At 35.3% G+C, this 14,153-nt stretch overlaps 3 protein-coding genes across 3 annotated transcripts; 1 reads left to right on the plus strand and 2 right to left on the minus strand.

The window, feature by feature from the left end:
* Nucleotides 1-567: 567 nt before the first annotated feature.
* On the plus strand, nt 568-1,237 carry LOTGIDRAFT_159063 (hypothetical protein; the record flags this gene model as incomplete). Its single annotated transcript, XM_009052724.1, has 2 exons — nt 568-792; nt 1,157-1,237. 2 exons carry the CDS (start codon nt 568-570, stop codon nt 1,235-1,237), a joined length of 306 nt encoding a protein of 101 aa, XP_009050972.1.
* A 4,003-nt stretch (nt 1,238-5,240) lies between these two features.
* Nucleotides 5,241-6,218, minus strand: LOTGIDRAFT_159064 (hypothetical protein; the record flags this gene model as incomplete). Its single annotated transcript, XM_009052725.1, has 1 exon — nt 5,241-6,218. The coding sequence occupies one exon, from the start codon at nt 6,216-6,218 to the stop codon at nt 5,241-5,243; it is 978 nt and encodes a 325-aa protein (XP_009050973.1).
* Nucleotides 6,219-6,777: 559 nt separating this feature from the next.
* LOTGIDRAFT_159065 (hypothetical protein) lies at nt 6,778-10,428 on the minus strand (the record flags this gene model as incomplete). The annotated part of the gene is made up of 2 exons (XM_009052726.1): nt 6,778-6,794; nt 10,047-10,428. The coding sequence occupies 2 exons, from the start codon at nt 10,426-10,428 to the stop codon at nt 6,778-6,780; spliced, it is 399 nt and encodes a 132-aa protein (XP_009050974.1).
* Nucleotides 10,429-14,153: the final 3,725 nt, after the last annotated feature.

Genomic DNA, 14,153 nt, shown 5'->3' on the forward strand with positions numbered 1-14,153 from the left:
AAATTCTATTTTTCGATTTTTTTTCTATTGGGCAGGATGAATAGGGTAGGGGGAAATGGTCAGAACATCCATGGGAGTCTTGCACTAATGTCGCTTCTACATCGCGTTTAGATTTAGAATTTTAACCCCGACTGATCCCTCACTAATTAATCGGTCTGCCCCCTAGTTGTGCCCCCATTTACAGGTAGTTAATGCCGCCACTGGTTATGGGTTAGTTACCTGAATATCAAACTCAAGAATAATATATAAACATGTTTAATCCATATAAGAACAATTAATGACTCTGCATGATGTCATTGATTGGTAATTATAAACAACCTAGGAAAAAGTATTAATTCACATCGATTATGCCCCTTGGTAGTCACGAGGACAACCCGACATAAAACAAACGCAAGGTTCAGTTACCAATGTACCCAATACTCTTGAATACGGCGAGAATATAAAAGATATTTAAAATCGATTCAATATAACCTGTTTTACATGTCACAACCACAGCTGAACCACGTTTGATTTTCTGCCCAGCAATTAACAAGTTACATAGATCCAGAATCAACAGTGAAATGCAAAATGGTGCGATTACGCCAAGATGACAAAATTCGCTACATCTTAAATGTAGTAGTAGTGATCATTGGCACGGCATCTGATCATCAGAGCGTTTTGAAATTCCTCAGACCAATCATCAAAGAGTTTATAGTCATTGGTTACGTCTCTTTCCTTGGAAGTAATTTGATATTATCGAAAGTGACTAATGTATTTGGAATACGTACGGCTGAATTTGTTTTAAGTTTAAGTGTAAGTTGATGTTAGTTAATTAGAAACTATTGACTCATAAAGACTCGCTCGTTACAGCTGTCAATAAATTATATTGTTTCGTATGAATTGCTATTTAATTAATATGTACCAATACAAAATGAAAAAAAAAAACCGCTCAGTCAATCCCTTGATGTATGATCGGACTATTTACGCACAAGAGCAACTAGAGAGACGGTTATGTTCAGGGTGTCTTCTTACCGGAAGTACACCTTAAAGATTTTCGCGGTAAATTAAAAGCTGGCGACGATTGGGTTAAAATAAATGATCTGAAATTGATTTCTTTTTGTTTTAAATGAGGCATAAAGATGTAAAAATTCAATAACTGTCTATCCTTCCGTTACAGACAATCGTCGGAAGACGCAATCTGAAAATAGACATAGTGGAAATAATGTTGTTAATGACCTGTATAGTTACTCAGGGTTAACGATGCTATAAAGAAAAATAATGAAATTAAAAACACAAAGCAACTCGTAGTGATCAATTTGGTCATAAAGTTTACTTGTTTAATGAATGGTACGTCCGGCACAACGTTTACTAAAAGCTGTTTCACACATAAAGTTTTTCACATTGTCAGTGTTCGGATACAGTGCCCTGTTTCACAGAAACACAAATAGTATCAAGTAACAAGAAGCAAAATTAAGAATCGATATGAATATTTCATACTGGTAATTGTTACTGTACTGTAAAATATTTTTATTTAAAATCAAAGCTGCCAGTGGACGTATATCACCTTGTATGGCAAGCTAACTTAATTCATCTTGATTTATCAGTAAATCTTACTATTGAAGTTAATTCGAGAATGTGTGAACATTCTTTAACGCAATGCATTTTTTAGATTGTTTACTCTGACTGTTACGATTGTAGCTTTCTGTTTAATTGTTGTTGAAAAAGCTTTAGGAAATGCAACATTGGTTTATTTTAAGCTCAAGTCCAAATACGATTACACTACCTCTATGGGGGGCAGTGGGAGCTATTTGCACCAGATTGCCCTATCTATAGCACAGTAACAGCCGACAAGGTACAATGCAGAAAAGAAGCGCCACTTCTTAAAGGGGTATTCCATTTTCTTGTAAAAAGTCTTCATTATCGAAAACGTCGTAAATTATACCTGAAAATATTTCTAAAGTATGCTATTTATATCTATGTATTTTCTTGATCAAACTGGATTTGTTTTAGAAGGGTTGATTAAAAAAAGGACCAATTGTTTATTAAGCAGTTTGATCTAGCGTTGGTGTTTGGCTTTATAATGACTCGATATTATTAGTTGAAACCTTTAGAATACGTTGGAGACATATTTTTCTACAATATTAGGCGTTTTATTTTATTCAAATCCTTACATTATTTTTCTAAAAACTTCCAAAAAGCAGAACTAACTTAAAAACCTTACGTAATGTTTTAAAATACTTTTGGCGTTTAAATATTAACGGCTGGATTATTTTAGTTATAACTTTCAGATACATTAAAGGGCACATTTCCCTAGATTTTGGTGTAAATATAGTTTTCACAAATTTGAATAAAATAAATTTTCGACCTACAAAAATTCGGAATGCCCCTTTAATCATATAGTGGTATAAGAGGTTAATATTGTCATTCGGAGTAATTGTTGTTTACATGAAGAGTATTGTTTGAGTTCAAATCAGACCTTAGAGAAGTCCTTATATAGTCAAGTACTAATTGTCTTATGAAGAGTTGTATTATATCCAGACGTACATCGCTATCGATAACAATTTACTTCATTTCAATTACTCATCGACGTTCCTTAATATACAGTTCTGTCTGTAGTAGCCATGTTATCCATTGTATTATATTGAGTCAGACCTCATCCATTATTGAAACAATGTTTTGTCTTTCATTGAACGCTGGGATATAGAACTGTGGTGGTTCGGCAAGTTGGCTTGATAAGAAAGTTTCGTGTTCAATACCAGTTCCCCATCTTAAGGTTTTTTCTAATCAGGTTCTGATTGGATAAATAGGTTCGATACACTACTCAAGATCTATGTCGAGAGATCGTAAACCAAAATGATTCAGAGAATACTCATTCAATAGTTTTCTCGTCTTCTCAAGACAAAAACCAAAACATAAGATTCCTTAAAGGGGTTCGTTTCATTTTATTGTTTACCTACCTAGTAACCTTCGTGCAAATTAATATATAAAAGTACATGGTAGTTAATTGCGTCTGTGTGAGAGCACTTCAAAACTAGAGAATGATCTGCTTTGAGGAAATTCTTATAATCATAAATTAATATTTCCTTTTTTTACTTATAATAAGCGACTATTATACTGATATTTCTGGAAAAGCTTAGCTCGATTATTAGGCCAAGGAGACCTGTACCCGGGAGGGGGTGGTGGGGGGGGGGGGAGGGGTGATTGCCCCCCTGTTACTTCGGGCCTGCAAGCAAGGTTGTTTCTAAAGCAAGGAAAGTTATTTGTGTTAATTGTATCTTATCATGGGTTGTTCCCCTTTGTTCGATTTGACAAACATCTTCACCTTATCTTGTATTGAACATTTATCTCTTTATTTGTGACCTTGGCCAGTGCTTTACATAGAAGTTTTTAGGAACTTCTTCACTCTTAACACATTTTTAAAAAGCTCTCTGATTAGACGGTCCGTTTAGATACATTGTATAAATGCGAGGTATCGGTAATACGAGCCACTCATTTTTATAACAAAGATTACTATGCAAGGGATATCATTCATTTTGAAGTAAATTGTTTAAATTAAAAACTTTTAACAACCTACCAATTCCATCACTACAACTAAACACCATCACACATCATTGTTCTTCTGGATGTTTTACTTGCCCCTTGGTTCATGTCTAATATCTCACAAGATAAACCCACTTGGTAAAAATGATTTAAAAGAAGAATTGTAGTCTCAGCCTGTGTATCGGGGTCACTTACAGCTCTTTTATTTGTACCAACATGTATTTTCGACCGACGTAAAAGTACATGTAAAAGTTCATATAGCGTTCGAATTATTTAAAAAAAAAAACATCAATTTTATCCCCGGACTTGCAAAAACCACCTTCGTCTGGTACACACACACAGGATTGAAGACTAGAACTAGGAAATATAGTAGCATGTCTCATACTGTATCTCTTATTAGACAGAAACATCTGTATCCTTTCCAGTCTCTGATTGCTTTTTGAACAGTTGTCGGCTGGTGTCGAAATATCCACCAGAGGCTGGAATAGAGGCAGATGTTTGGGAATCATCTCAGACAAGCTTTTTAACTGGTGGCATTTGAGCACCAAATAACAGCAAGGGTTGACTATAACTGCTCTATAATGTTTGTCGCACGACATTCGTGTTTTCAACTGGTGTGAAAATTGGTGATTGTTGTTTAATATTATTTGTGATGATTATAAAGATTTTTGTTTAAAATTGTATCTCATATGACCAGATTGCAATAGAAAATGTGAAGATGTTCAAATTGTCTCAATTGACCCCGATAAACAGCAGCCTCCATTTTCTTCGAGACCGAGAGCCTACCCAGGCTGAGGGGCATACTGATTTAATAGGGATGCAGCTATCACGGTTGAGTGCATAGTGCATGCATAGGCGTATCAAGCGTTTGAGAGAGTCACCCAACCTCCCCCACCCTATACCCTGACTGGCGCCTCCACTGATAAAAATCCTCCTAAGACGAAATAACGTATTAAACGTCACATTTTGAGAGATCTCTAATATAATAAAACAATGACTTTTTGAGTTTTTAATAGATCGATACAGAAATAATAAAAAGAAAAGACATGAAATCTGAATTATAAAAACATAAAAACCTGAGTATGAAAAATGTTAAGTTGTGTAAACCTAGGAAGATTTCAAAAGTTATTGCTTAACGGATTTCCAAGTAAAATGTAAAACTTTGTTTTTAAAAAAAAGAAACTGTTCTGTTGACATTGGTTACAAATCATGCTTTTTGTTGAAACGAGATTCAGACATGAACGCGGTCACGATGAACATGGACATGGATGTCAAACAAGTTGAAAAACAGGTAAAATACATTTTGGGTTCAAAAATAACATGAACAGTGTCATTTGTTGACTTGTAACAACCTCTATACATGAACCCGAACATGTCGGCAGATCAAAGTAGGTTATACTCTTTATATAACCTTTTTTTGAATGGCAATAAACTTTCGCATTCACTAATTAGACTGGCTAAAGCATTTGTAGAGCGCCACCTGTCGGGCTAAATAAGTCTAGATTGAATTAAAACACTGGTAAATCTCTCTTTGGTTCTTGTTCTCTGGTACAATCTGCTTCCTTGCGGCTAAAGGAGTGTTAGCTTTTTATTGAAACACATTTTAGCTTTGGAAGACAGAACACACTTCTCCATACCACCGTTATCTGGTTTTGAGATATATTGTGACGTAATCAATTTATGAGTAGCATAATGCAAGTATAGAATACGTCATACAATGTTCATAAACGTGCCCTATTTCTAATATTTTTTCTGAACAGTCTTTTCGCTTCCTTTCGGAAAGTATAACTGGTTAAAACAAAACATATCACATTGACGGAGTAGCTTGCAAGAGTCACTACGTCGGCTATTAACAGTGGAATAGAATCGTCGTTATAATACGTCCGCCATTGTCCGGGTAATGGCTTAATGGTATGAATATTCCAGAAAAAGTCAGAATGTGTTGCTACGAAGTATTGAATGAGATGGACAATGGCGTAACACAATTCACTTAACGCTAACCATAAAGATATTGCTAAAAACGCTGCATTTATTGAGAGTTTTTCGGGAACCATAGACGTACTATATGCCACGCTATGATTACTGTTTCGTCGCTTAACCTTGCACAATACTGTCAAATTAATAAATAAAATAGTAAATATAGGCAACATAAACATAAGAAATAACACACACGTGCCGTATATCCATAACAGTCGACGCGGAATATTTTGTCTGTGGACGCACAATTTGTTTTCGTCAACGTTCCAGATATATCCTTCCATAAAGCTTCCCAGAACAGATACAATGGCCATTAAAATGATGGTTTTCTTCGTTCGCGATACCGTGACTAATTTTTCTCCTTTTAAAGGGTGGCACACCTCTATATATCGCTCGACACTCAAGCCTAAAACTAATAAAATAGCAAAACTTTGAACAGCTAAAAACATGAGATGGACACTTTGACACAAGCCATCAATACTGAGGTCCACGATATTTTCAAGAGCATGAGTAAACAGCACCAATGTATCTGCCACACTGATTGCAATGAAATATTTCACTGGTGATGATTTGGCTCTTGCTCTGCTCCACACAATTACAGCAAACACATTTCCGGCTAATCCAATACCATATAGGATCCTATACACATACGTTGTTATGATGTATTCCACTCTCACATACGCCAGATGTGACGGGAGGGTTGAAGTCAAATTTGAATCCATGCTGGAGTTATCTTCCATTATTTGATCGCGAGACGAAATCCTTTAAAACCATGAATTACGTGAAAAAAAAACGTAATTTGTCGTCTAATGGTATTTTGGCACACCAATTAAGTAGCAGAAGATTCGATTTTCTCAGTTTTTTTCAGTAATCTTCCATTTTCTAATCGCGAGTACACAGTAACATCTAAAACATCAAAGCCTTACTTTTATGGGAGAACTGTAATTTCTCATCAAATCGACACACCAAATGAGTCTTCCTCTATCCAAATTGAAGAGTGGTTGTTTATGAGACTGGTTCGTTTGACTCTTTCTAAACACTTCGCAGTGTTACTTATATCAGTTATCTTCTAGTGATCTCTAGCTCTTGTGAATGTATTCAGATTACTCAAATCAACGGAGACGCATTATTTATTCACTTTACCACATTTCATCAATAACACGTCAATAAGTCTGTTAAACTGTTACATGGAATTGATTAGTTTTTAATTTTATTCACCAATAGAGATTGCTTTGAGGTCTGCTATCATTCATCTTTGTATCAACATTCAATTCCCTTCATCTATCTTACTTGAATAACTGTAATATAAGATATTAAAGTGAATTTACTAACATGCTATATATTATTATGCAATCGACCATTGCATTTCAGTTTCAGTTCAATTTATTTTTTCTGCACCAAGTACGACATCTGGTGGCACTTCTCTTTGGAGGAATAAATAAACCAAGTACTAACAATCCAAACCGGAAAACGAAACCGAAATCCAAAACACAATTGTCTTGTTTCTATGCAATTGAGCAAGGATCGTAAAAGGTGTAGAAAGAAAAAGGTTGAACGCCCATCCTCTCAATATAAGAATACATCTTTATCTTATATAAAATCTTTATCAGCAAGAGAACGAAAAATATAACTTAAGAAGTCGACTGGATTCCTTCAACTACAAATTTGAATATTTTATTGAATGATACAGTAACCTCTCTATTCTCAGTTAGATTATGAAGAGATACAGCGATTAGAGTTGACAAATATTCTCTAAGGTACCTCATTACAATATTTGTAACTATAGCAGTCCTTTGTTTTTATCACGATTCGAAGTCGGATTATCAATAATACCAACGATTATCTATTGTGTGGTTAAGCTGTCACGATTACACTACATAACTTTGAATCATTGAAATTTTAATTGTGGCTGCCATTGAAGACACACAACTAACAAATCTTCCATTTTGTAATCGCAAGAAAAAATCTAGTCAGTTTCTCTTTCTAGGAAACATTAGGTGAGGAAACAGTGCAGGGGCCACAAAATTTTATGATAAAAAATATGAAACCCCATGTACATAATAGGACCATGTCTGACCCATGTAAAATAAAGAGTTTATTATTATTATTATTATTATTATTATTATTATTATTACTACCGCCAACCGATACAAACGCCAACTGAATCTAGAAATGTCAAAATCGTTACGATATATGGAAGTCGTATGAATTGTAATATGTGATCTGAGACACAAAAAGGTCTTCCTCTATTCAAATTAGAGAATGGGAACTCTCTTTTTCCCGAAAACTTCATCAGTTACATTAGTCCAAAGGTCAAAAACATTCTATACCATCTTCCCCCGAAACACCTCAATCAATATTACATCTTTGATAAAGATATTTAAGAAAGAGAAGAAGAAAATTGCTAATTGGAAACATATACCTGTACAAGAAATAAGGACAAAAAACCATGATAATATAATTTAGGTGTTCATCGAGTTGTTTTGGTCCGGTTGCCCTGATGTCCTAAAATTCAAATCCTATTTCGAATGCCCACAGTTTTAGACTAAACAAACAAAAACAAAGGCGATACTCACCACTATGTATCCTAAGAATGACAATTATTCTTGGTTCCTATACAGCACTGGAAAACAAACAACTTCTAGTCTCCAAAGAACAATCAATCTTAATTTTCTCATTAAGTAGACGGTTATGTAATTAAAGGATAGAAGAAATTGTCTTTCTAATTTTTCTTATGTTAGTTGGTTTAGAGATTAGGGTGATTGAAAAGTAACAAGTTACTATTCAATATAAGGCACTGGCACAGGGTTAAAGTTATGTTTACAATAATTGTGATGCTAATATGCAATGAACTAAATCAAAGAAAATCATAACGGTTATCATATAGTAATAATAAAATGAACAAACTATGTCTGAAATTCCCAATACTGATAGAATTTCTTAGTCTGTGTCATCACGATACACAATCAGCATTAATATGTTTACAAACAGTCTTAACTCGGTTTGTAGATGTCCTTGTGAATTATTAGTTATTTTCTTAAGCTATCACTTCACGATATTCCCAATACGTTGTATCAAATGACGAATGTCTACATTAAGCCTCGTGGGAGCTATTCCAATACCGTTGTTCTTATTTTAAGATCACTTTAGTCTCGTATTGTCGACACGATTCTTCAGAATCTAACCTTTTCCCACAAGCGTCAACTTTCTGAAATCGAGAGGAAATACAGCACCAAGACACGATACAACAAGGACGCTAAGTACTACTACCCACACGTGTGATAAAGTCACAGCCAAACCTTACTCGGACACAACACGGGACATCCTATCCTATTATACTGCTTCTTCCTCGTTGTGGTCAACTCATCTGTTTTCAATACGACACAACATTTGTCAGTGATCATAGTATACACGACTATCGCCCGTCCACCTGTATAACGCCCGAGGCTTGTCTTTACTCTAAGCTTGAGTAACGTCGCCTTTAACAATAAACCATTCTGATGACAACAACTAACTTAAATGCTAAAACCGTCTTAGGTAACGTTACTAAATCATAGTATTATAAACCAATGGTACTGTAGTGAAACAATCCATGAACTAATTTCAGATACCTGCAATCATTTGACCTGATTTTAAACCATTGAAACTGGACGATCAAAATTAATTGTTATAACACATCAAGCACAACCTACCTTCTTCAGCTACTATTCATTATGAGACAACGGATTATCTGTTTCAGCTTGACCACCGAACGTTTTATATAGAAATCTCCCTATTTCTGTCCAGAAGAGGCGTTCATTGAAGAACAGTGTTGTCACAAATTGTAATTATTGAATAACGTCTTGCATGGTCCTTGATATCTTCACTTATTAAAACTCCTTTGCAAGCACTTTACGGTGCTATGAAAATATTTAGTAACTACTTCGGGTTTTAGTCAACTTGGCACCTAACCAAAATTGCTCCAAATTTGGTCAACATTGAAATTTGATTTCTGCATTTGAGAAAGGCTACAGGTTTTAAAACGTGGTAAAATTGATTGAACCGGCTCAACAAATATTGGCTCAATTATAGTACGCTTAATCCGAAAATACTATGATTAACGTTGGCAACCGTTGTTCAACGTTATTCAATCACTATAAAAAAAACCGTCGATGATCGGGTAACTGAGTACAAATAGATCACATTACAGCTTAAAGATCAATGAACTAATTTCACAACTTCCACTAATTAAGTAGAGTCAAAGCAGATTTCATTAAACAATGACCAGGGATTATCATAATCCAGAAAATTAGAAACCAGGGGATTATATTGATTAGCCTAAAATTTTCGATAAGCTCATATCATATCACCTTGCTATGGAAGCCGGCTGCGGCCATATCTTCTCTCAACTTCTCGCTCACGAGAAAGCGAGGAAGCTTGACTTCTCGCCCACGAGAAAGCGAGGAAAAAGGCGAGATAGCAAAGGTAAAACAAACGAAGAAATAGGCGGGGAAAAAGGCGAGAAAGCAAGGAATAAGGCGAGAAAGCGAGGAAAATTTTCGAATTCTCACCATTTTTACTCTCGCTTTCTCGCCATTTTCCTCGCCTCTTTTTTACCCTCGTTTTCTCGCCCTTTTCCTTGCTTTCTCGCCCTTTTCCTCGCTTTTTCGCCTTTTTTCTTCGCTTTCTCGCCTTTTTCCTCACTTTTCCGCCTTTTCCTCGCTTTCTCGGTTTTTTCCTTGCTTTCTCGCCCTTTTTCTCGCCTTTTTCCTCACTTTCTCGCCTTCTCGCCTCGCCTTCTCGCCTCTTTCCTTGCCTTCTCGCCTCTTTCGTCGCCTTTTTCCTCGCTTTCTCGCATTTTTCCTCGCTTTCTCGCATTTTTCCTCCCTTTCTCGCCTTTTCCTCGCTTTCTCGCCTTTTTCCCCACGAGGAAACTCCATTGCTTTTCGTCATTTTATCTCTGAATTTCTAACACATTATTTTGTGTAATTAGTCAGACACCATAGGGGTGCCTCAAGAACTGATAACAGAATTAAAGTTGTTAATTTCCCTGCCTAATGAATTTCTGTACCCTTTGTACTTGTAGATATAGTTATGTAGATTTCCACGTGATTATTGCTGAATTTCATTACGCACGTGAACAGAAACATGCCAAGAACCTATTATCATCCAAGATCTTGTCTTCGTTTGAGGACAATGAACTGAAATGAATGTTCCGTACTTGTGGGCAGATTTAATGGATCTTTAAAAATTAATCTGGTAATCGAGGACATTTCGTGTTTACTAGTCAGTTAACAAAGTACCAGAGGAAATTTCAAAATTATTATCAGAATCAATCTGATAGCATGTGGTCAACCTACAGACGGATATTACCGAATCATATTTAAATATTACAATATTTATCTCCAATGATCAGAGCTATACAGATTGATACAGTGGTTGGATTCAGAAGTACGGTTATTTGATTATATTCATCGGCGCTATCAACGGAAATACACTATAAAGATGGTTTCTCAGCATGTTTACCGGAAGTAATTTATTACTGATATTCATCTCCTGAACCACCCTTTTGTATTACTACTACTTCCGGTACAGATTCTGTAGCGGTATCTTTATAGTGCACTTTCAATGAACAAGTCACCTCAGTCGAATAGATATCGAAAATAACGCTGTTATAGCCAACAACATGTGGTAATCAAGCACCCGCAACTGACACTGTCTCTTATTCTGCTGCATGTCAATGCGAGTGCCTTCTTTTAGCGATCTGTCAGCCACCAACTACTACAAAACAATCTAACGACCAATTCCCCAACCCTGTGAACTCAGCACACAGTGTTTCTATGTAACTATGAACCATTGTAAATGGAGTGTTTGTACATTTTCGAGGTGATGTACTAGCTACCATTGTGTCCACCCAGGTGCCCGAACAACCTCGTTCACTGTACTTTCAATGCAGTTCAGACTAAGATTGGTCCATAAAACTGGCTAAGATATCGTGTGGACAACGCATTAATGTTGCACACACTTTCGTTTCTTTATGAACATGATTGACAGAAGATTATGAATGTAAAATGACATTAAAAATGACAGTGACAGGTATTAGTGTGTTAATAATAGCACAGTATCTGTTTATATAACACAATTCATTATGTGGTTAGACAAGAATTTCACATTGTGGTATTTCTGTCAGATTAATGCCATCGACCGAGTAACACTGACCAGGAAGAATTTTTATCAAAAATTGTGTTGCGAGTCTGTATGAGTTTTACATTGACGTTATTTATAGACACATTCAACAATCTTAATCAGTTTTTACACCATACCAATCGACTCTTTTCATGTGAGAGGGGTTGCCCTTATTCTTAAATCAAAAATCGTACAAGCAAGACAATTCCGTTAATCAAAATCTCGTCCAAAGTATTGAAAATCGAGAGTGAAAGAAGTATAGTAGTGAACTCCTACATAGAGATGTTTCATATTTTATTCTCCAATGGCATGTGTGTGTGTGTATTTACAAAACAAACCGTATGAAGAAGCGTTGTCATTGGTCGGTTTGAAAATCACGTGGCATCATAAATATGTATTTCCCGAGGCCTAAATATTACGTTTACACACTAAAGTGCAGCATGTATGCTTCACCCTCATTCTCATCATTCTTAACCTTCCTCCTGTGTAGCTCGTCCGTACGTAGTCATATTTGCATTGTCGAAGGGGGTTCCGCCTAAAAGGCAAATCAAACAGAGGCCTATCACATATGTCACAAAACCTCAAAATCTTTTTAATACCAAAGTTGTAGCAAAATTCTTATCTGTTCGAGAAAGAATGTACGAATTTGTACTAAATTCATCACTACACCCTAAATTTTATGGCCAAATATAATGTATGACAAGTTATGAAATAAATCACATCCCTGGGTCATAGGTCACCATAAATATTTCATATATCAAACAAATATACAGACACAAAACAATCAGAATTTTGATGGATGTGTCCATTTTACGGTTGTTTGTTTTCTCATTTTTGTCAGTTACATAGACTTAAAATTTAATTAAGGGACTTGGTCTGATTTGCAGACAATATTAGCCGCGGGTCTGAATGAAATGAAATGAAAATGAATGGAGTTTTACGTTCTACTTTTCTGCACCCTTTGCGATTAGTGACGTCATCAAACACTTAGTTTAAGGGGGTATTCCGCTATTTTGTAAAAAAGTGTTTAATATCAAAAACGTTGTAAGTTATGCCTGAAAATATTTCTAAAGTATGCTATTTATATCTATGTATCTTATTGATCAAACTGAATTTGTTTTATAATTATAAATTGTTAATTAAGCATTAATTAGTTTTTTGCCTTTATAATGGCTCTGTATTTGCCTTTAAGTGGAATTCCAAGAACCACAGACGAAATTTGAATGGTGCAAATTATGCTAACAGTGTCCCCGATACATAATAAACCATGTAGAAAACCTCTTTACAATCCCTTTAATATTTCTGATTCAGGTGCTAGATATCTGTTATACTCATCTTGACGTCAATATCTATAGAACTTAATCCAGTTATCGTAATCGATCGAATTTAATATTTCTGGCGCCTAATCAAAACATTAATATTTTAATATTCCAGTTATTTGATTCAATTTCTGCCCCAATGCCTCTACCTAAAACTTATAATAATTTCAAATCCTGAAACTAAATATCCTGTCCTGACACTCAATTGTCTAGTGTGACTGAAATCATACATACCTCTGGCAAGCTTCTTCAAGTAATTAAATTGACAGTCGTGGAATCCTAAATCGGTCTTCTCGAGCAACCAACTTGCATTTCATTCGGATACCCGACAATAATTTCAAACACTTAATTTCATTTTCTCTTCGCTCCATGACACTTTCTCAGACACCCAATTCTATTATCACCAACACTCAGTTAATTTTTCTAAGACGCTTTCAGTTGCTTACCTTAATCTTGTCGAGCGACGACGTAATTACTTCAAGTTAGATCGCACCATGTCCTCTGAAAAATTATTAATATCAAGCTGTAAAAGTTCAGACGATGATGTCAGAAAGTAGTGAATGGCCACGTATCACCTCCGAGCTCAGACAGTAGTTTGTTGATTTTGCAATCATTCGGTGCAATACAATTATCTATCTTTAGATATTCATAACTGATACATTTTGAACTTTGGTACAGAATACTGACGCTATTCAAATGTTATTTAAACCAAATAACTAGAAATTATCTCTGTCTCCAGTAGGTAAATGAAGTATGATAAACATAATTCGTTAACATTAAAATATATGATACACTTGCTAATAAAGAATGTGGTGAAATTAAATCAAAACTTTTATCTGATTTCGGTACAAGCCAGCACAGTTTGACTCTTCACAGAAAATTTGTTCGATATAGAACGTGACATTAGACACAAGTTCAAAACATTGGTGCCTTTACTATTAGCTCAAAAGCATTGGATCAGTTTGAATAGGCATTGTGTTGAAATATGTCCCCATATCAATCTCTGTAGCAATTCACAATAAGTCAATTGATTCTGAATAGGAGCCAATCAAGGCTACCATTAACGATATAGGATCCAAAAACAAGTGTTTTAGATGTTTAAATATATCTTCAAAGGGAAGCTATGGTGTTTAAATGTTAAGTGGTTAGATTTTATGTTCGACCCGACCATGA

The sequence above is a fragment of the Lottia gigantea genome (assembly GCF_000327385.1).
Source record: "Lottia gigantea unplaced genomic scaffold LOTGIsca_19, whole genome shotgun sequence".
In the NCBI taxonomy this organism is placed as follows: Eukaryota; Metazoa; Mollusca; class Gastropoda; family Lottiidae; genus Lottia; species Lottia gigantea.